Below are 22,491 nucleotides of genomic sequence, written 5' to 3' on the forward strand. Positions count from 1 at the left end.
GGTTTCCAAGGCAAGTGCATTGCCCATGAGCTATCCTCCCAACCCAACAGTCCCAAAGTATCTACCGCCTTGGCAAGGTATTCTGGAAAGACATTTAAGCTTGGACATTTGACAAAGACTGCATGAAATCAAGCTTGGGCACTGGCATTAGAGGTTGGAAGCCAGTCCAGTCAGCTCCTCATCTTAGCCACAGAATCCCTCAGGGAAGTCCTCCACCTTACCAGAGTTCAAGGGTTCCAGACCACAAAATACATGATCACACAATGCGGTCATTTTGGTAAAATACTGCCCTCTAGAGACAGTAGTTAATTCCAGTGTTGTGTCTGTGCTGAAGCAGAGGAAGTTGGCACATCAATGCCCAAAGGCAGAGCCATACAGCACAGGAGGAAGCCTTTGCTACCAAGCAAGCACACATACTGCTGAATTCAGAAGCGGTGCATCTGCTGGCTTCTCCAAGAAGAGTGGGCCCTGCCTCCACCACTAGAACTGCAATCACTGGCACGTTGGCTAAAATATCCCTCATCTGCCACCTCCAGAGGAGAGGAGCTGGTGGTGGACTGTATTTTAGGGGGTGTTGCCTGATAAGAGTCATCCCTGAAGTAAGCAGAAGTGATTACCTTTCTGGAAGAGGAACAGTGTGCCCATTGATGGCTGGGCAGAACCTCTTCCAGGATTTCTGCATCCGTTTTACTTTTTGGTCTGCATCTCAAGAACAAAGTGTTAGCTCTTCAGTCTTACCCGCTTGGAGCTCCAAGGTAAGGATCTGAACCTAGATACTTTGACGCGTTATGATTCCAGTCCTTGTGGAGGCAGCAAGTGTAGTGTTTTGCAAACTGTTCCCAGATGGAGTTAGGGTGCATGGATAGGTACGAACCACAGTCATCTGCATTGTGTTCCTCCCCAAAGCAACAACGATATGTAGGAATTCAAAACTGTCATCTTCCACTCACAATGCCTGCAGGGCTTGAAGTCAAGCTTGGGATAAGGCATGACAACTGAAAAATCGCTACCGAGGTCATGGGATGCTGCTTGCTTTATATCCATTTACCCTAATGCCATTTGCGGAGCAGATGCTGAAATGCACAGCACCCCATGGTGGCTACCAAAGGTCCTGAAGACTGCTAGTGGTAGAGAAGATAGCTGAAATAAGGGATCTGTGGGAGGAAGTAAACCATTCCAAACATAATACCAAAGTGCACATACCTATGTCTTAAATGATTTGAGAAAGACTTCTCTGTAAGAACAAATTCCCAAAAATGTTCTACCCCGATACACTGATTAACTGTTCGGAAATTACAATGCCATACTGTCAAGAAAAAAGCCCTCAACCTTTTGTTCTGTAAAAGAAGCACTAGGTTCTACCAAGTTCAAATCCCAGTGAAAGGCCATTTCTCCTCAGTACAGAGTCCAATCAAAGCCTCATGGGTAACCTCATGGCTCCTTTCAGTGGCTTAAAGAATCAGAGGATCGACTATCGATCAGGCAACACAAAGAGAACATGTCACCTGCACAGGATTGCCTATGAAAAGAAGGGACTAATTACCTTGCTAGCTACGAAATCCTTGATGTTCTGTGGACTAATTGTGTAAATAATTTCCTCCCACAACATCAGATGAAGATGCAAAAAATGTGTCACAATTAAAACTTTAAAAAACATAAGCCCGATTTGTGATAAGGGACCAAACATCCTAAATAAGGAGTGTACGCCACTGAAAAATATTTGCTTCAGAAGACACGCCTTAAAACTCTTAACCCGGAGCAAACAAAAAGGGAATTTAGCATGGCTAAACCTGCGCTGCTCCACGAAAAGCTCCTTCCACTTCCTCAGAAAAAAGGCTCAGAGGCTGAAGCATGAGCAAAGGAGGTCCTGCGAGTGCCACACATGCCTGTACCTTAATACACATGTCTCGAATTACTTGATACTCCCGGGGCACCCCCCGCTTGCCCTGCCTCCCCATTCCCGGGTAACAACCAAAAATATGGAGGAAAAGGGCGGGACAGCAGAGTAAGAGGAAAATGTATCCAAGTACAAGTTGCTAATTCAACAGACAAGATAAAGCATCTACATTACTAACATTGGCGCTGGGCAAAGGTTAGGCTCAGAGCAAATATTACATTCTGGTCAGAAAGGAACTTCTATATTCCTTAAATGTATGCTTCACAGGCTACAGGTCATTAAAAGCAATGCAACCACTCAGCATAATGGAGCGCATACTTACAGAAATGAGTTTCCTTGTGATTCTTGAAGACAGATTTTGATGACTTTCAATAGGAGGAAGGCTTAACGATTTCTGCAATCAGAACAGTGTTAAGTACACATTAATTCTAACAAAGTTTGACCAAGTAAAACTATTTTTGATTTCTTTTCAGTAAATCTTTTAAAAATAAAGTGTAAAACTGTTGTGAGCAGAGCAAATATAGGCATCAGCCAAACGAAAGCAGAGGTACCTTGCTGCAGAGTTCAAGAGACTCTTCAAGAAAGTACATAGAACACTAAAGAAGGGTTAATCGTAGGTTTGAGGTAATTTGCTTGCTAATAAGGCAACGTTAAATTAAGAGGGTTAGCTGCAATGATCTGGACAGGTGTCTGACCTTAGCCCAAAATTAAACACGTGTGGTTCAGATCAATCGCGCTCTACCTACTACACTTTTATCAAAATCAATGTACAGAAAATAGATCAATAAATATCAGTCTCTGATTTTTTTCAGATGGCATAAGCAACAATCATTGTATTCCTCGCTACAGCCAACATGTTTTTCAACCATACAGGTCCTCCCCTGGGCAAGTAAATATTTGTATTGGCCCGGAGGAGGTCCTTGTAAGGTCGAAACACACGTTGGCTGTAGCACTGACATTTATTGATCTATTGAAGGCCAGCAGGCCATTATCTGTACATTGATTTTGATACAAGTGAAAGTGAGCATCCCCAAAAATGCAACAAAAAACTCACCAATGAGAGTCAATAATGGACACTCGCGAGGAGGGAATGAGACCAAGACCAAGTGCGAGTGAAGGTAAAAAGTGAGTTTATCCATAAAACCAAAATAGGGCAAGCAGAGAACTCTGCAAACTCTGAGAGCGCTCTGCCAAACACAAGAATGCATCTGCATTTTGTTGCAAAACCACATCACCTATGACGTGGGAGCTAGGGATTACATGAATCTATGAGATTGGGCAAAGGGGAAAAGCAGTATGGACTCTAAAGGGTTGAAGCTCCAGGATTGGTAAGGCTCCACGTGGGGTCATGGTGATGCTTGTAGGTAAGCTGGGCTCATCAGGGTGGAGTGCCGGATCAGGAGATGTCTGAATTGATACATATTGACTGCACTAACATTTGCCCTTGTGGTCACACATACTCATTCAGTGTTTACTATAGTTCATAATGCCCTGTAAATCCTACAAGTTGTTAATCTCACATCACAAGAGAAAAAACAACTCTAGGTGCTCTTATCTCATCATCGTAAAAAACGCCATACATGAGTTCAGCTGCCTTGTCTTGCGGGCACAAATCTACTACCACCATGGTCAGTCGGGGTTGGGGCGAGCTTGGATACTATGTGGTCAGAGGACACAAAGCTGGTACATCAAGAGGCAGTGGGATGAGAGGCTTGCAGCCTATATTTCTTTTAACCAAGATCTAGGGGTGTGGAACAAGTTTTATGGTGCTTTTATGGGGCTGGGGGCTTAGTGGATGGTGGATACTTGGTGCAGGCTTAGCGGAGGGGTGAGAGGTTACAATTACAGCATCACATCGTCAATAAAACAAGGGCATCAAGGTGTCAGCCTGACTTGAGGGGAGGATGAAGGTGGGGGCTGAGTAAGCGGCACTGCAGGAGAAGGTAGAGTGAGCCCTGTGGCCTCTACCTGGTCTGCTTTATGGCGTTATATGCAAATCATTTAGAATGCGAGGTAGGATCAGGCCAGTGTGGTTGCAGGTACATCAAACAATACGCAAGCTTATGATCATTATATGGGTTATATGTTTTACGTTTACCATGAATACCATGTTACAAAGTAAATTCTATCTACAACAGTCTTGTAACTTTACCGTCTTGCATTATATACATTTGGACCAGTATGTAAGTTGAACATATTTTGTGAAAACATTTATATTTGAAAAGCCAGTGAACATCTGGATTGTGTACTTTGTATTATATCGAACGAGTAAATCAACATATACATTAGTGTGAGTGTTTTTCAAAAGATAATATTCGTTGAACAGTAGGGGGCTTAGACATATGACCAATAGCTTCATGTGCATTAAGAATAGGTGAGAATCTTCTTGTTTCGTTTTCTGAATTTAGCTCCTTAGTACACACCTACATGAGAGGATTTATAACCTTCACAGAGGGATTCAACAGTATGGGTGAACCAGGGTGGCACACAGGCGTAGGATCCATATCTGTTACTTCAAAAGGAGAACAAGGTTGGGAGGTTATTCACAGTGTATGTCATATATGTGGGGTCTTGCAAGGGGACGGGGCATGTTTGTGGAGATTGTTTTCTTTAAACCCAAGCCTTTGCCCGGTCATCCGCAGGTCAGCTATGGACTGCAGAAGGTGATAGACGCTGTTTGTCATGTAGCTTGTTCGTGCCTAGTCTCCCATGGGAACAGGCTTTCTGCAGGGACGCAGAAGGGAGGAGGAGGAGGGAGATGACAGGCTCGCTGAGCGTGATCTCGAGGGGAGAGCTGCAGCTCTGCAGGCAACCTTTATCTACGAGGCCTGTGGTACCATGTAAATGGTACCACAGGCCTCTGTGGAGTCTGGTTGTGGTACAAAATGGAGTGTGGGATTAGCTTTCTGGTCAATGTGTGCATACAAATGGGTCGTCCTGCAGCCATCTCGCATCCCTGGCCACAGGCGTATAGGTGGCTGGTGGACAAATCATAATCTGCACGTGGGGTTAAAATGGAGGGGAGGGGGTCTCCAGGACCTTTCCTCCCATACACAAGTTTAGTAGGTAGAGCACGATTGATCTGAACCATGCTTGTGTTTGATAATCAAGAAAGTAGTTTGCCTTTTCAATTTAAATTCCATTTTGAAAGCATTATTTCCCTGCATTCAAAGTCACCTAACAGCTTTTCCTGAATCCTGTGTAAGTAGTATCAATGTGCAAATCTTAAATGAATACTTTGCTGTAGGGTGGTAGCAGAACCTTTCTTTTTACCGTTTGTCTCAGCAAGGCTAGATTTTTAGATCTGTGAAGGCTTGCCATTGATTTCATGGCACCACCCAACCTTCCTGTCCAGGTGAACATCAGGGTATACTTTTGCATGGGTTTCAATCTGCAGTCCTTTCAGCAAGAATATCAGCAAGCTGGCATTCATGTCGCCCACAGCATGCAATTGCATTGTGTCAAATAACAATTACAACATTGTTGTTGCAAAATAAATCAAACAGCCACTCTACTTTTGTTTTTGTGGCTTTCATAAACTTGGCACCGAGTCATCAATCTACTATCTCATAGACATTGCGTAGTGGCAGTAAATCGGCCACGCTAGATTATATATGTGAGAATGTTCACATGCTTGAGCATATAAACGATTTTAGTGATTCAGATGCCATACAGTGACCATTCTCTAATCTATGTCAAGTTGAATATGTCTTATAATAGATCCCTGTGCAAGGGGTCTTATCAACATTAAAATTAACAGAGGGACAAGATTAAATGGATTGCCTCTAAAATCAAGAGAATGACTAGAAGAATTCAGCAACTAACTGATACAATGGAAATTGCTATTGGCGACATGAATGGTGACAAAATTGAAAACCTGATTAAACAACTGCTGAAGTTGCACTAGTAGGTCCCCCCTCAATGCTGCTACAGGTGTGGGATGTCTTAACCCACTGGTCCAAGCCCTGCAACATCACTGTGCATTGCTGGCAGCAGAAACCTCAGAAATGGCCGCTGGAAAGCATGCTGCTCGCTAGAAATCACCAGAAAGTGCGCAGTGAAAATCTGAAAAATAGGCCACCATCTACTTTTGCCTATGTCAGTGGTAACACAGGAGACCACTGCCAAAACCCATCATTTGGCTGCCCACAGAGCAAAATCATTGCAAAAGAAGCAGAGCTGTTTCAAAAGAACAAGTTACTCTCTTACCTGGTAACGTTCTTTCGATGGGATGGTCCGACGACGTATTCCATATCTATGACAGTAATCACCACAGCGGTCCTGCTTTGGAAAATTTTCGGCATCTGCGTCGATTACGTCGATACGCTGTCCTCGAGGGCCTCCGTCGAGCCGACGTCACCAGATGTTATAAGTAGGACGCACGACGCCCGTAGCCTCAGTTGTAGTTTTTTTCCCCCAGAACGTGTGGCACCAAACCACTGCCAGTTTGACCACAGAAAGCCTTGCGGAAATGTAAGCTACAATCGCATAAGAAATTCAGTAGCGGGGCAGGTAGGGAGGGAGCGATATGGAATACGTCGTTGGACCATCCCATCAAAAGAACGTTTCCAGGTAAGAGAGTAACTTGTTTTTCGAGGGGATTGGGTCCTCCGACGTATTCCATATCTATGACAGACTCCCAAAGCAGTACCAATGCAAGGAGGTGGGAAAAGAATTTTGAAAACAGAAATTTAGCATGACCTATCAAACTGCAGAGTATAGGACTGCCTTGCCAAAGGCCAGATCCTGCCACTGATGGAATCGAGGGAATAGATACATACAAAAGTATGTACCGAAGCCCTGGTGGCTGCATCACAGATGTTGCGAATAGGAACACCCCTCTGCAGGGCAGTAGAGGTAGCCATACCCCTGGTAGAATGGGCCCTTAAGCCGACTGGTGGGTCCTTACCTGCCAAGCGGTAACACTCGGAGATAGCCAAAATAATCCAGCGAGACAAAGTCTGTTTCGTCACAGCCTGTCCCAAACGCTTTCCAGAGTAACCAATAAAGAGCTGATCGTCCACTCTGACCCGGGACAGGCGTGAATTATAAAAGCGCAACGCTCTCCTAGGATCAAGCCTATGGAGCCTCTCCTCTTCCTTACCAGGATGTGGAGGAGGATAAAATGCCAGAAGAACCACCTTCTGGCCTAAATGAAATTCCGACACCACCTTCGGAAGTAAAGGACAACAAACTCCAAGGACAACCCTGTCCTTATAAAACACAGTGAAGGGTGGCTTAACTGAAAGTGCCTGTAACTCACTCACTCACTGCGAGCGGAAGTGACCGGAACTAAAAATACAGTTTTCAGAGTTAACAGTCTCAAAGGGCATGAATGTAAAGGCTCAAACAAAGCACCCATCAGAAACTTGAGAACAAGGTTCAAATCCCAAATGGGCACCTGCAAAGGTGACGGAGGGAACACATTAGTGAGCCCCTTCAGAAACTGAGAAATTAAAGGAATTTTAAAATAGGAACACTCTTCAGACGAGCGCTTAAATATGGACAGCGCCGCCAGGTAACCTTTAATGGTACCCACTTGAAGGCCCCTGTGGGCCAAAGAAAGCAAAAAAGACAATCATGGGAATTTCACATGCAAAAGGATCCACATTCTTAACCCTGCACCAGTAGCAGAACTTTCTCCAACGGCAACGGTACAGGGACTTTGTTGCGGGCCTTCTGGCCGAAAGCAACAACTCCATCACGTCTTCAGGGAGGTCCCAAGCCTTATAGCTCAACCCATCAGAAACCAAGCGTGAAGGTTGAGGGAACCGACCTCTGGATGGAGAACCTGACCCCCCTCCCATGAGAGCAGATCGTCTCGGTAGGGTAGACGACGTGGGGGGCAGACGGACAAGTCGAGAAGGTCCGGGTACCATGTCCTCCGGACCCACGCCGGAGCAATGAGGAATCCGGGAACCGAACCTCCGTAACCTCCGCAGTACTTGCAGGATGACGGGGACTGGAGGAAACGCATACAGCAGTGGGAACGACCACTCCATCACGAACGCGTCTTCTAAGGCTCCGTTTGGAGGAAATTCCCGCAAGCAGAACCTCTCGCACTTCCGGTTGACACTGGAGGCGAAGAGATCCACTTGAGGGGTCCCCCAAAGGGCGAAGATCTCCAGTAGAATCTCCTGAGCCAACTCCCACTCGTGAGAGATCGCGCTCTGCCTTCTCAGAGCATCCGCCTTCTCGTTTTCGTCTCCTGCCAGATGAACTGCCGAGATCGAAACTTCCTGCTGGATTGCCCAGAACCAGAGCTGCATCGCCTCCCTGCACAGAAGAAGTGACCCTGCCCCCCCTTTTTGTTGAGGTAGTGCATGGCCACTGTGTTGTCCTTCAGGATCAGGACATTCTTTCCTCGCACAGTCGGCAGAAAAGCCTTCAGGGCTAGCCTGACGGCCCTCAGCTCCAACAGATTGATATGGAGTCTGGACTCCGACGGAGACCAACGACTGCTGACTGTCAACTCGTTGGCATGAGCCCCCCATCCCGTGAGGGATGCGTCCGTCACGATCCTCACCTCCGGCCAGGGAAGCCAAAATTGAGCCCCCCTCATCAGATTGCCTTCGTCAGCCCACCACAGATGGTCCTGGGCGACCGAAGACGGCACCTGAACAGGGTTCGACATCCTGCCGGAGGACTGAGACCACTGGAGCTTGAGTGCCCATTGTAAAGATCTCATCCGCAACCTGGCCTCTGGCACCAGAAGAATGCAGGATGCCACGAGGCCGAGCAGTCTCAAGAACTCGAATGCTGGGAGAATCTGGGCAAGGTGAAACTTGTGCACCATCTGCTGAATGTGATGAGCTCTCACCTGGGGAGGAAAACACTGCCCCAGGGACGTGTCGATCACTGCTCTGATGTACTGGAGCCTCTGAGTTGGTGTCAAATGGGACTTCTTTAAGTTGAAGGAGAAGCCCAGCTTGTGGAGGGAGTGGCAGGTGACTGACAGATGATCCATGACTCGCTTGGGAGAGCGTGCCCTGATCAACCAATCGTCCAGGTAGGGGTAGACGTGAATCCCCCCTTTCCTGAGGTGCGCTGCCACCACTATCATGAGCTTGGTGAAAACCCTCGGGGCGGAGGTCAATCCGAACAGCAGGACCCGAAACTGAAAGTGCGAGTCGCCAACCGCGAACCTCAGGTACTTCTTGTGCTTTGGATGTATCGGCACATGAAAATAAGCGTCCCTGAGGTCGAGAGACACCAACCAGTCCTGAAGTTGAAGGGCCTGGAGGACTTGAGAGAGAGTAACCATCTTGAACTTGTCCTTCCTGAGGAGTTTGTTCAAACCGTGCAAGTCCATGATGGGTCTCAATCCCCAGTCTTTCTTGGAAATCAAAAAATAAGGGGAATTCCATCCCTTGTTCCTCTCCGCTACAGGCACCAGTTCTACGGCGCCTTTCTCCAGCAGGGATTGAATTTCCTGCGCAAGGAGCGGATCCGGACTCTTCAAAGAGAGATTCCCCGGTGGATTGTCTTGAGGCCTCTGCCGGAAAGGAAAACAGTAGCCGTGGGTTATGATCTCCAGAACCCACACATCTGAAGTAATAGCGCGCCACTCTGCAAGATGCTGCGCCAGCCTTCCCCCAACCGGCGAACCATGGGACATGGCCTCACGACTGAGCTGAAGCGGCTGCGGCGTTGCCTGAGGGCAAAGAGGCAACAGCCCGAGCGGCCTTGGCACCTCGAGTACCTTGTCTACCACCTCTGGCACTCCTACGGTGGCCCCTCTGACTGGCAGCTCCTCTCGTTTTACCAGAGGATGAGTAAAACGAAAGGAACCTCCCCTCCATTGCTGTTCCCTAGGACAAAAAGGTGGAAGTTGGCGAACAGCAGCGCCCAACGACTTTGCTGCAGCTTTGGAGGACTGCAACCGCTCAAGGCTCTCGTCAGCCTTGCTGCCAAAAAGATGGACACCATTAAAGGGCATGTTGAGGAGCCGGGCCTGCACATCAGGAGCAAACCCCCGACTTCCGCAACCACGCAAACCTGCGTATTAGGGTGCTTGCCGCCATGGACCGGCTGACGCAATCTGCCATGTCCAAACCCGACTGAACGGCCTCACACATGGCATCCTTGCCATCCTGGACCATAGCAAGAAAACCATCCTGTTCGTCCCCTTCGGCAATATGTTGTATTGCTCTCCGCTGAAAAGTGCACGGAACAACCATAAATCACCAACGCAATTATAGAGCAAATACTTCAACCCATAAACAGACAGACACAATAACTCACAGCCACGCACTCTTTAGAAGATAATCAGCTCTTACGGCTATTTATTCAAAGATTACAAGTACATAGAAATAACTCATAAAACTAATATGGACATAGATCACAGAAGAAGTAAAGAAGTCCAAAAGAAATACATCACCGTGAGCGTAATATAATTCCTCATCTCGTCCAGAAACGGCTGGAAGACCCCAGAGACAACCAGGCCGAGAGTGCCACAGCTCACAGGAAGGCCAGACAGGGCCTCCTTCTCTGGCTGAAGTCTCACCTGACCCCCTCCGGGTTTCTGCATATATAGACACTCCACAAAGGGGAGTTAATTCTCGAACCTTCTGGAAATTGCACGTGCGCAGTTGAGGATCAGCCGTCGGTTGCCAGCTTGGTCAATCGAGAGCTCCCCCCAAGGAACGCAGGGCCTCCCTGCTCTAAGAACACGCTCCACGGAGAACAGTAACAAGCCATAACAACATTAGCTTTCCCAGCAGAAATGGCCTTGACCGCATACCAGGTTTTGGAAAAGCATGTTTGTCTCAGCACTGTGAATCTAACACTTCAGCAAAATGTGTGCCTTTCACTGCGGTGTGAAGTAAATATCTAACATGGCTCGGAGCGCTCGCAGAATGCATTGCGCGCCCGCGCCATTTTGAATCAAGCATAAATCAAGCATAACATATGTTCAGCCGTTAAGGAAACACAGTTCCACAGAGTGTGCGTGAAACGTGACAAGGCACATACGGAGTTGGCAGCCTAAAGAGCCATACCCCCTGAAGAAAACACTTTCTTCGCCCAGCCATCCAAACGCTTGTCCCTATCAGGAGGGATAGCAGGATACTGTCAGGTTTCCTTCTCTTATTCAAGTTTCCTTTTCATTATTTATCCTTTTCAGATTAGCTTTGTGTGGGTGGGAAGTTTTCCATTATAGTTGGTTAGGCCTTAACTTAATGATTCAGAATCCTGGTTCTGACCCAAGGCAAGATGGAGCCTCACAGTGACAGCTCTGATTGGCTAGAAGACAATGCTGAACAACAATGAACATTCTAAACTGTCACTCTGTGCCTTTCATCATCAAAACCCCATCTGAGAGGACGTGTTCAGTGGCTGCTCCTGCTTTAGTATTAGGCCTGGTGGATTTTATCCTTCAGATCTCAGCAGTTGAGCGGCTACTTTCTTGGGGGTTCAGGAGAAGTCTTCAGCTGGCAGGAATTCGTTTTGGAAGATAGGAAAAGCAGGAAATCTTTGTGAATTCGCTAAGGAGATAAGTGACTTTATTTCTACTGTAAATCTGTTCATCTTAAATACAGTCTCCTTGAAAATTCGTTAAAAGTAGTGTTTCAACTAAAACAATTGAACTATCGGTGTACGCTTGTGTTTCCAGTGCGGTGTTCCTTAGCGCGAGATTTTGACTGTAACGTGCGTATTCAAGTGAGCGCGTGCTTTCTAGCGTTTGTATTCCGAGCGCGAGCAGAGGTTGGTCTCGTGCCATTTTAAAAGCGCGTGTGTTTTATTGCGCGAGAGATCCTTTTCGCCAAAAGCTATACGCAGCGTGAAAACTACAAAGCGCGTGTGAAATACAAAGCGCGTGTGAAATATAAAGCGCGTGTGAAATACAATGCGCGTGTAATTTTTAGCGCGAGTATACAAAGCGCGTGTGAAGTATAAAGCGCGTGTGAAATACAATGCGCGTGTGATTTTTAGCGCGAGTATACAAAGCGCGTGTGAAATACAATTCGCGTGTGAAATATAAAGCGCGTGTGATTTTTATCGCGTGTGTACAAAGCGCGTGTGAAATACAAAGCGCGTGTGATTTTAAGCGCGAGAATCTGTTCGTCGCGTGCCTTGTGAGTGCGCGTGTGTTTTTTCCCTCGCGAGTAATTTTGCGCGTGCCAATCACTTCGTTGCTTTTGAACTCAATAGCGCGGGTGTTCTTATTTCGCGTGTCTCGCAGGAGGATTTTTGCCCGTGTGGACCATTGCGCGTGTGAATTGTTGCGCGTGTGGATTTTTGCGCGTGTGGATTACTTGGATTGCGCGTCTTCATCCGTTTGCGCGTGTTCTTCAACCAGGAAGATTTCTATGTGAAGTTCAACGATTAATGGAAATAACCTGCGTGTGCAGTTAGCACGTTTTTTCCTCTTTCTTCAAGGATTCAAAGACTCAAGATAATTATAAATAGTTTGAAAAGTTTTGATATTACAAGAAAGAACATTTTAAAGACAATCTAATTGAACTACCAGTGCAAGTTGGAAAAAGACAAACAAAGAACTAAAACTTCCAGTTTTGCCTAATGTAAGAAGTTGCTGGGAATTTCTAGTATCGCAAGTAAGAGAGATTTTCAGCTTCTTATCCGCTTCTCTAAGAAATTTCAAGAGAAGAACCAGGTAGGATTCTCAATTATTAGTTAAGGATTAATTACTTCCCATTCATAAGGTTAAGTAAGTGAATTAAGAAAGTGTATATGTTATTCTTTATCCTCTGCAGGTTCAGCACTGATTAGCCTTGACGCAGTCTGCCTGGTGTTGTTTTGTTGTCCCATTCCCCCTTTCCCTTTGGGGTGTAGTTTACAGAGCTGTATTGAAAACTAGTTCTGGGAAATACATCTCAGGGGGATTGTCGGGGGTTCAGCAGCTTCCGCGGATACAGGACCTCTCAGCCTGACAGAATGAAAGGCCAATAATTTAGTCCGCCCGAGCTGTCATGAACCCCGACGAATCCATGGAGATGTTAGGATCTTTGATTAGGGAGTTACGGGAGGAGTTGAAAATTTCTCGGGATGAGAATGCTTTACTTAGTCAAAAGGTGGATGACTTAAGTGTTAAAGTTACACAAATTCAACAGAGGAGAGAGGATGAGGTTTCAGGGGGCGCAGGTTCTCCACCAGAGTTAGAAAGAGAAGATCAGTTACCACACATACAACGGGCGCCTACAGTGGCAGAAGGGGTAAGGAGTATAATTATGCCAGTGCCTTTGGCGTCCCCAGAACGTTATCATGGGGATTCCAAGAGATTTAGGGTGTTTTTAACACAATGTGAATTACATTTTATGAGTAGACCAGAATTATTTCCATCGGATGCTTCTAAGATAACATTTATGTTGTCATATCTTTCTGGGGAAGCATCTGCTTGGGCTGGGTTGTTGGTGAGTCAAAAGAGTGCAGTTTTAGAAAATTATACCAACTTTTTAGAGATATTCCGAAAAATGTTTGATAGAAGACAGCTATCTCTGGAAGTGGATGGTGAACTTTTAGAATTAAAACAAGGTAATAGAGACTTGATTGCTTATATAACACAATTTAAGTCCCTTGTGTTAGAAAGCAAGTGGCCCGAGACTAAACAAGCCTCGTTGTTTTATCGGGGCCTTAGAGATGAGTTAAAGGATGCCTTGTCTGGAGTAGTTGAACGCCCTCCTACTTGTGAAGGTCTGATTGATTTGGTTATTCAATTGGATTTCCGTTTGAGTGAAAGGAAGGCAGAGAGACGTCATGGTCAGAGTGATGTAAAGTCTATACTTAGAGTAGATAGACCCAAAATAGAGAGTAGACCCAAAGGGAATAATTCATCTCCAAGAATCAGAGGTCCGTTAACAGTGGAGGAAAAGACTAGGAGGAGAGATAATAATTTGTGTTTATACTGTGGAAGAGGTGGGCATTTTTTAGGAAACTGTCCTTACACTCCCAAGAAGACTTCTTCCTCAGCAGTCAAGGTACAACAGATCGCCAATACGGTGCAGACAGCGGTTCCTCATATAACCATAAATGTATCCTTATTTTTTGATTTGGAGTGTAAGGGAAATGGTCCTGTAATGATCGACTCTGGTGCGACTGGGAATTTCATGGATTGGGGTCTGGCCAAATCGTTGGGAATTCCAATTATTCTGAAGGAGGTTGTAGAGCAGGCTAGGGCTGTTGATGGTACATGTTTATCTTCTGGTCCTATTACTCATAGAACTGGTTCTTTAACTTTGGAGTTATCAGGAGGTCACAGAGAGATAATTTCATTTGAGTTAATTGATGCCCCTTTGTTGAAGATTATCTTAGGCATGCCTTGGCTTACTCTTCATAATCCCCTAATTGATTGGAGTGCTAGGACAATTGACATGCAATCCGATTTTTGTAAAGAGAATTGCTTTTCAGGAAGTCTCTTAGAGGAAGAGGTAAAACAAAGTAATTCCGTATCTAGTTTTCTGGCTGAGACTGGAATTGGAGGTCATGATGTGGGAGCTGTAGTGGGTCAACTTCCCCAGTGTTACAAAGATTTCTGGGACGTATTTGATGAGAAAGTGGCAGGAGAATTACCACCCCATAGACCCTTTGATTGTAAAATTGAACTGGAGCCAGGAACAATTTTGCCTAGTAGTAGGGTATATGCTCTTACTGAGAAAGAGAATGATTATTTAAAAGAATATTTGTCGGAAAATTTGGCCAAAGGATTTATTCGTCATTCTAAGTCACCTGCGGCCTCTCCTTTATTTTTTGTACCAAAACCGGATGGCTCGCTTAGAACTTGCATAGATTATCGAGCAGTTAATAAAGTCACTATTAAGAACCGGTATCCTCTTCCTCTCATCTCAGAAATGCTTAATCAAATACAAGGAGCAAATATTTTCTCTAAATTAGATCTGAGAGGAGCTTACCATCTTGTACGTGTGCAGGAAGGGGACGAATGGAAGACAGCGTTTAAGACCAGATTTGGGCTGTTTGAATATCAAGTTATGCCATTCGGTCTATGTAATGCTCCAGCGGCTTTCCAATTTTTCATTGATGAGGTTTTTAGAGAATTCTTGGATATTTTTGTTGTCGTTTATATCGATGATATTTTGATTTTCTCTTCTGACCTAGATCAACATCAGAAACATGTGCGCTTGGTGTTACAAAAATTGCGAGAAAATCATTTGTTTGCCAAATTGGAAAAAAGTCAATTCCATACCGATTCTGTGGAGTTTTTAGGTTTTATAATTTCACCTAAGGGTTTAGAAATGAATCCTAAAAAGGTGCAAGCCGTTCTTGAATGGCCCCCTCCTACTAAGGTTAAGGAAATACAAAGTTTCTTAGGGTTTGCCAATTTTTATAGGAGATTTATAGAAGGTTTTTCTCGACTGGTTGCTCCTATAACGAGACTTTTGAAAAAAGGAGTGAAATTTGACTGGGACCTTGAAGCAGAAAAGGCTTTTCAAGAGTTAAAACAAAGATTTACTTCTAGTCCAATTCTAATTCATCCAGATCTTTCTAAAACTTTTTTTGTGGAGGCGGATGCTTCAAATTTAGCGTTGGGGGCGGTGCTTTCTCAAAGGAATGAAACTACTGGTCAAATACATCCAGTTGCATTCTTTTCTAGAAAGTTTTCTGCTGCTGAAGTGAACTACACAATTGCTGATCGGGAACTGTTAGCAATAAAGTCCGCTTTTGAAGAATGGAGACATTTTCTTAAAGGAGCAAGACATACAGTAACGGTCCTTACTGATCACAGAAATTTATTGTTTTTAAAATCTGCAAGAACTTTGTCTCCACGACAACTTCGTTGGTCTTTGTTCTTTGCAGATTATGATTTCATTGTGACTTTTAAACCTGGAAGTCAGAACAAAAAAGCTGATGCGTTATCTCACCAATTTCCTGGAAGTGAAGACAAAGAGATTATAGAACCAGAACCTATAATTGCCCCAGAACGTTTTTTGTTAGCTGGAGCCATTAAAGTAATGGATTTTTTGAATGAAGTTCGTCAAAATATGTCCTTGCAGAAGATGGAGGAGTGGGTGAGACTGGATCCAGCTAGAAAGTTGAAAGACAATCTTCCTTTTTTTGATAATAAGCTTTATGTACCTACTGATGAGTTGAGAGAAAAGGTTTTGAGAAATTGTCATGAATCCATTTTAGCAGGACATCCTGGGTTCAGAAAAACTCTGGAACTGGTTCGAAGAAATTTTTGGTGGGAAAAAATTCGCCAAGACACATTGAATTTTGTTAAAACTTGTGTAGTCTGTGCACAAGCGAAAAGTCAAGTTGGGAAGCCGCATGGTTTATTGGAGCCGTTACCTGTTCCTCCTCGTCCTTGGCACACAATTTCTATGGATTTCATAGTAGATCTCCCTCAAGATAAGGGTTGTACTACCATTCTTGTTGTGGTCGATCTTCTTACTAAAGAAGCACATTTTTTACCAATAGAGGGAGAGGTTACCGCGGAAAAACTGGCTCATAGTTTTTTGCAAGGTGTAGTTCGACTACATGGACTCCCAAGTCAAGTTATCTCTGACAGGGGATCTCAATTTATTTCAGAATTCTGGAGGGCCTTCTGTAAGAAACTTGGAGTGGAAGTTAGTTTGACTTCTGGGTATCATCCGGAAAGTAATGGACAAGTGGAGAGAGTAAATCAAGAATTGGAGAAGTTTTTAAGGTGTTATTTACAAGCTAGAGAGGAATGGGTGGATTTGGTGTGGTTGGCAGAATTCTCTTACAATAATTGTGGAAAAGATGCTACTTCTATGTCCCCTTTCTTGTTGGGTCGTGGGTTTCATCCTCGCTTTCTGAGTTTTGAGGTGTTGGAGGAGGATTCAGGGAATCCTAGAGTGGAAGATCGCTTGTTGATAATGAAAAATAACTTGGATAGAGCAAAAAAGGTTCTGGGAGAAAATAAGTTGAAATATAAGAGATATGCCGATTTGAGAAGAAAAACTGGTCCTGAATATAAGGTGGGAGACTTAGTTTGGCTTTCTACCCGATACCTGAAAATTAAGGGGAAGAATAAGTTCAGTCCAAGATTTGTAGGCCCTTTTGAGGTAGAGAAAATCATCAACCCTGTGGCAGTACGATTGAAATTACCCAAGCAGTTGAAGGTACATCCTACCTTTCATGTTAGTCTTTTAAAACCAGTTTGTTCAGGAGCTAGATTCAGAACACCACCTCCCCCTGTGATTTTGGAGGATTCATCTGAGGAATTTGTGGTTAAACAAATTTTGGATTCTAGGAAAGTGAGGGGAAGATTGCAGTATTTGATTGATTGGGAGGGATATGGACCGGAGGAACGATCTTGGGAAGATTCAGTTGATGTACATGCCCCCCGTTTAGTTGCTAAGTTTCACGCTAAATACCCACACAAGATAGGCCCAGAGACTGGGCATTAGGAGGGGGGTACTGTCAGGTTTCCTTCTCTTATTCAAGTTTCCTTTTCATTATTTATCCTTTTCAGATTAGCTTTGTGTGGGTGGGAAGTTTTCCATTATAGTTGGTTAGGCCTTAACTTAATGATTCAGAATCATGGTTCTGACCCAAGGCAAGATGGAGCCTCACAGTGACAGCTCTGATTGGCTAGAAGACAATGCTGAACAACAATGAACATTCTAAACTGTCACTCTGTGCCTTTCATCATCAAAACCCCATCTGAGAGGACGTGTTCAGTGGCTGCTCCTGCTTTAGTATTAGGCCTGGTGGATTTTATCCTTCAGATCTCAGCAGTTGAGCGGCTACTTTCTTGGGGGTTCAGGAGAAGTCTTCAGCTGGCAGGAATTCGTTTTGGAAGATAGGAAAAGCAGGAAATCTTTGTGAATTCGCTAAGGAGATAAGTGACTTTATTTCTACTGTAAATCTGTTCATCTTAAATACAGTCTCCTTGAAAATTCGTTAAAAGTAGTGTTTCAACTAAAACAATTGAACTATCGGTGTACGCTTGTGTTTCCAGTGCGGTATTCCTTAGCGCGAGATTTTGACTGTAACGTGCGTATTCAAGTGAGCGCGTGCTTTCTAGCGTTTGTATTCCGAGCGCGAGCAGAGGTTGGTCTCGTGCCATTTTAAAAGCGCGTGTGTTTTATTGCGCGAGAGATCCTTTTCGCCAAAAGCTATACGCAGCGTGAAAACTACAAAGCGCGTGTGAAATACAAAGCGCGTGTGAAATATAAAGCGCGTGTGAAATACAATGCGCGTGTAATTTTTAGCGCGAGTATACAAAGCGCGTGTGAAGTATAAAGCGCGTGTGAAATACAATGCGCGTGTGATTTTTAGCGCGAGTATACAAAGCGCGTGTGAAATACAATTCGCGTGTGAAATATAAAGCGCGTGTGATTTTTATCGCGTGTGTACAAAGCGCGTGTGAAATACAAAGCGCGTGTGATTTTAAGCGCGAGAATCTGTTCGTCGCGTGCCTTGTGAGTGCGCGTGTGTTTTTTCCATCGCGAGTAATTTTGCGCGTGCCAATCACTTCGTTGCTTTTGAACTCAATAGCGCGGGTGTTCTTATTTCGCGTGTCTCGCAGGAGGATTTTTGCCCGTGTGGACCATTGCGCGTGTGAATTGTTGCGCGTGTGGATTTTTGCGCGTGTGGATTACTTGGATCGCGCGTCTTCATCCGTTTGCGCGTGTTCTTCAACCAGGAAGATTTCTATGTGAAGTTCAACGATTAATGGAAATAACCTGCGTGTGCAGTTAGCACGTTTTTTCCTCTTTCTTCAAGGATTCAAAGACTCAAGATAATTATAAATAGTTTGAAAAGTTTTGATATTACAAGAAAGAACATTTTAAAGACAATCTAATTGAACTACCAGTGCAAGTTGGAAAAAGACAAACAAAGAACTAAAACTTCCAGTTTTGCCTAATGTAAGAAGTTGCTGGGAATTTCTAGTATCGCAAGTAAGAGAGATTTTCAGCTTCTTATCCGCTTCTCTAAGAAATTTCAAGAGAAGAACCAGGTAGGATTCTCAATTATTAGTTAAGGATTAATTACTTCCCATTCATAAGGTTAAGTAAGTGAATTAAGAAAGTGTATATGTTATTCTTTATCCTCTGCAGGTTCAGCACTGATTAGCCTTGACGCAGTCTGCCTGGTGTTGTTTTGTTGTCCCATTCCCCCTTTCCCTTTGGGGTGTAGTTTACAGAGCTGTATTGAAAACTAGTTCTGGGAAATACATCTCAGGGGGATTGTCGGGGGTTCAGCAGCTTCCGCGGATACAGGACCTCTCAGCCTGACAGAGGATACAACGCCTGCTTTGCTGGGGCCGTAGCCGCCTGCACCACCAAACTCTCCGGAGTGGGGTGCGTGGTCAAGTAGCAGGGGTCACTACTGGCTGGGAGGTAGTTTCGGGGCAAAGACTTGCCCACTGCTGGGAGACTCTCCGAAAGCAGTCCAAACCGCTGCCACCCTTCTTTGCAGAGCCATATGGAATGGCAGTACCGGGTCAGTGGGTGGACCTTGATCGAGGATATCCGTAAGGTCATCCTGCACAAAATCAACTGGGGGTGCCGACCACCCCAAGTAGTCGGTGACCCTCGACATAAGGGGCCGGTACGATGACTCGGCATGGGTGCCATGCTCAGGCCTACAGAGCTCCACCTCCGGAGAGGTATCCAGACTACTGGCGTCATGCAGTGACTGACGCCAGTCCTCAATCTGGCTATGACCAGAAAGAATCTCATCTGGTACCGAGTCCGGAAGCAACCCATCATCAGAACCCTCATCCAACTCGGAAATATAATCCATAGGCTGGAAAGTGGGCATTGAATAGGGGAGAAAGACATGTTTTGACTTGGCCAGAGCCTTTCCAGGGGGCAACCCCATGCCACGGGGTACCTCCGACACCACAGCCTCGAAAGGCGTCGAGAGAAACTTCACAGGTGCACACGGGCTCGAGCGCGTCGAGGACCGGGACCTGGAACGGGCATGACTGGAACGATTCCCCTTGTCCGAGCAGGACCTCTCCCGCGAATCGTGCCGACCACCCAAGCCCGAAGGCGTACGAGCGGTGTCTCCAGTATGGTCACGACCGACCCCTCTCGGAGGCACAGACGGACCGGGGCCCTGCGATTCAAGAATTGCCAACAATGTCTTCCCGAAGGAAGCCCACTTCTCCGGAGAGGATCGCTTGGTGGGATAAGAAAACCACCGACGGGCGGAGTCCTCGGAAGAGGACGGGGAAGGCGTCCGATGACTGCGCTTCCGGGAGTGCCTCGAAGAGGCAGAGGAGTGGCGGGACCCACTCCGGTACTGAGACCCCCTAGACTTACGACTACGATGCAGAGAGTTGCCCCTCGAATCGTCCGTCGAAAGCCCAGTGGACCTCGCCTTCCGGGGCTTGGACACCTTACTGACCAACAGCTTCTTCTTACGTTTCCGCAAGGCCTTGGACGTAAGCGACTGGCAGTCGACACAATCATCCGTGTTGTGGGCCTCCCCGAGGCACCAGAGGCAGGCGTCGTGCGAGTCTGTCACCGACATCTTGGACCCGCAGTCCCCACACTTCTTGAAGCCCGGACGCAGGGTGGAAGCTTCACGAAGAATATACTTAACAATACGAACAGGTTCGAAGAACCGAGAAAGAACAGAATCTCCAAAGAGTCGAGGCGCACCGAGATCTCTGAAGCGAACACTTTCACGGAAAAAACGGAACTGTGGCTACGGGCGTCGTGGGTCCTACTTATAACATCCAGTGACGTCGGCCGTCGGAGGAGATCCTCGAGGGCGGCGTATCGACGTCATTGACGCAGGACGCAGAAAGATTTTCCGAAGCAGTACAGCACAGCTGTGGTGATTACTGTCATAGATATGGAATACGTCGGAGGACCCAATCCCCTCGAAATCCATTTTTATTTGTTGTCAAATTTGCAAAAATCATGGCTCACAAAACACCCAAAAAGATCCAACCTCCTTGTTCAGTGGTCAACATCATTCTACTGCAAGAATCTACATAAATATAAGGTCCACAGAAGTATGTGTTATCTGAACAAAGTCCACTTTTGAGGATTGCTTGCTGGAAGAAATCTGTCAAAAATGGGTGTAATACCGTTACTCACCTCTACCAGAAGCCGGCGATTTAAAACCATTTTGTGTAAAGTTGGACATTGAGCTCAAACTATGCCAAAGAAAGACTTACTATCAGAAACCTAACAGGTGGATACAATTCAAAACTATACTCTGAAAAGGCTTGAAGTAAGAAATGGTTTGATATATTTGTGAAAAATATGAGTTATATTTTAAGGCAAGACAATTTTTAGACATTGGGTTTAGGAGTTAAACTTTCCCACACTGTGCTTCAAACAAATTCCACACCTTCCCCATGAACAAAGGAAACTTCTGCCTGCCCTTGGCTAAGAGATTGACAGGCTTTTGTGAAAGGGAACTAGGAGGGGCACCCTGGCCTTTTGCTCTGAGTAAAGACAAACCAATCCTTGGGCTGAATAGGAATGCTAATTCGGGTGTGATTGACAACAAACTGCTGGCAGGAAGAAGGACATGTGACCCTCTGAGTCAGACCAGCTGTGGAGGCAGACCAGACTGACATGTGGATTTAACATTGGATTATATATATGTTTTAGAACAATGCTTATAACAAATTGCACTGAACTGACAAAAATGTGAAACTTTGCGATTGTTAAAATGAAAAATTCGCTCACAGTTTAAGACTAAGCTGGAATCCATACGATGTTCTGAGGCTGAACCCCAAACGTTTTTAATATTGTAGCTACTGGGTTTATGCTAGGAACGTGAAAAATTACAGAAATGTGCCCAGATGGGGTGTGCAGGCATGTATAAAAATTGATGCAGAATTAATATTGAGAAACCCACCAAAAGCGCAAAAAAGTTGTCATTTCTGAACCAAAGCTCTTAGGAAGATGAGAGTTGAAGAGAAATGTACCTTGGGCAATCTGTCATGTAATTTATGTAGTATTAACAAGTTGTATATATTGTAAATATGTGTTTTATGAAAAATAAGATATACTGTACAGATACAAAGGGGAGGGCTTTTCCCTAAGCCATAAACATGACACAGAATGACACACTGCTCCTTTCTCCAATCAGGGGACAGGGAACCTTGACCTATCATATCCTTAGAGGGTTGGGCATAGAGAATCAGCCTTCCCACCCACTTTGGAAATACATAAATAGGGACTGCTGAGGACAGACAAGACACATACTTTCACACTCCTCAACTGATTTCTTGGCGAAACACCCTGCAGGAAGATCCAGGCTCCAGGAAGATCCAGACGAAGATCCAGAAACCGGACTCCAAAACTAAGCTCTAGAACCAAACTCTAGAACCTTGAAGCAGAGGCCTAACCCAAAAGCTGAACCCTTCTCAGCAGGCCTTCAGAATCTTTTGCAACCTGATTCCAACCCCTAAACTTCCAAGGGGCATCTCGCATTAAACAGCCGGGCTGTGCTGTTTTGCTATTCTAGCCAAGAACATTTCTAGAACACAAGATCCAGATCAGTTTAGCAGAGCTGTAACCCAGAACCCGTCAGATCCAGTCCAAGAGGCCGCGCAGACCAGAGTGCCTGAGACCTGTCCGGTGGCTAGAGAATCCCAGCCAAACACTTGACCAGATCCTTGACGGGGCCCACTCCATTCCAAAGCCATAGGAGTGAGTATCTAGTCTAGAACTGTC

The 22,491-nt window shown here is 45.3% G+C and overlaps 1 protein-coding gene across 1 annotated transcript in view; it reads right to left on the reverse strand.

Annotated features, from left to right (window-relative positions):
* Positions 1–22,491, reverse strand: part of PITRM1 (pitrilysin metallopeptidase 1) — a 1,609,076-nt gene that overhangs the window by 549,105 nt on the left and 1,037,480 nt on the right. Inside the window, exon 22 of the mRNA XM_069648021.1 lies at positions 2,220–2,291. Coding sequence (XP_069504122.1) covers positions 2,220–2,291 — 72 coding nt within the window. The remainder of the gene's footprint in view (positions 1–2,219; positions 2,292–22,491) is intronic.

Source organism: Ambystoma mexicanum, chromosome 2q (genome assembly GCF_040938575.1).
Source record: "Ambystoma mexicanum isolate Mex_15411 chromosome 2q, UKY_AmexF1_1, whole genome shotgun sequence".
NCBI classification, from domain to species: Eukaryota; Metazoa; Chordata; class Amphibia; order Caudata; family Ambystomatidae; genus Ambystoma; species Ambystoma mexicanum.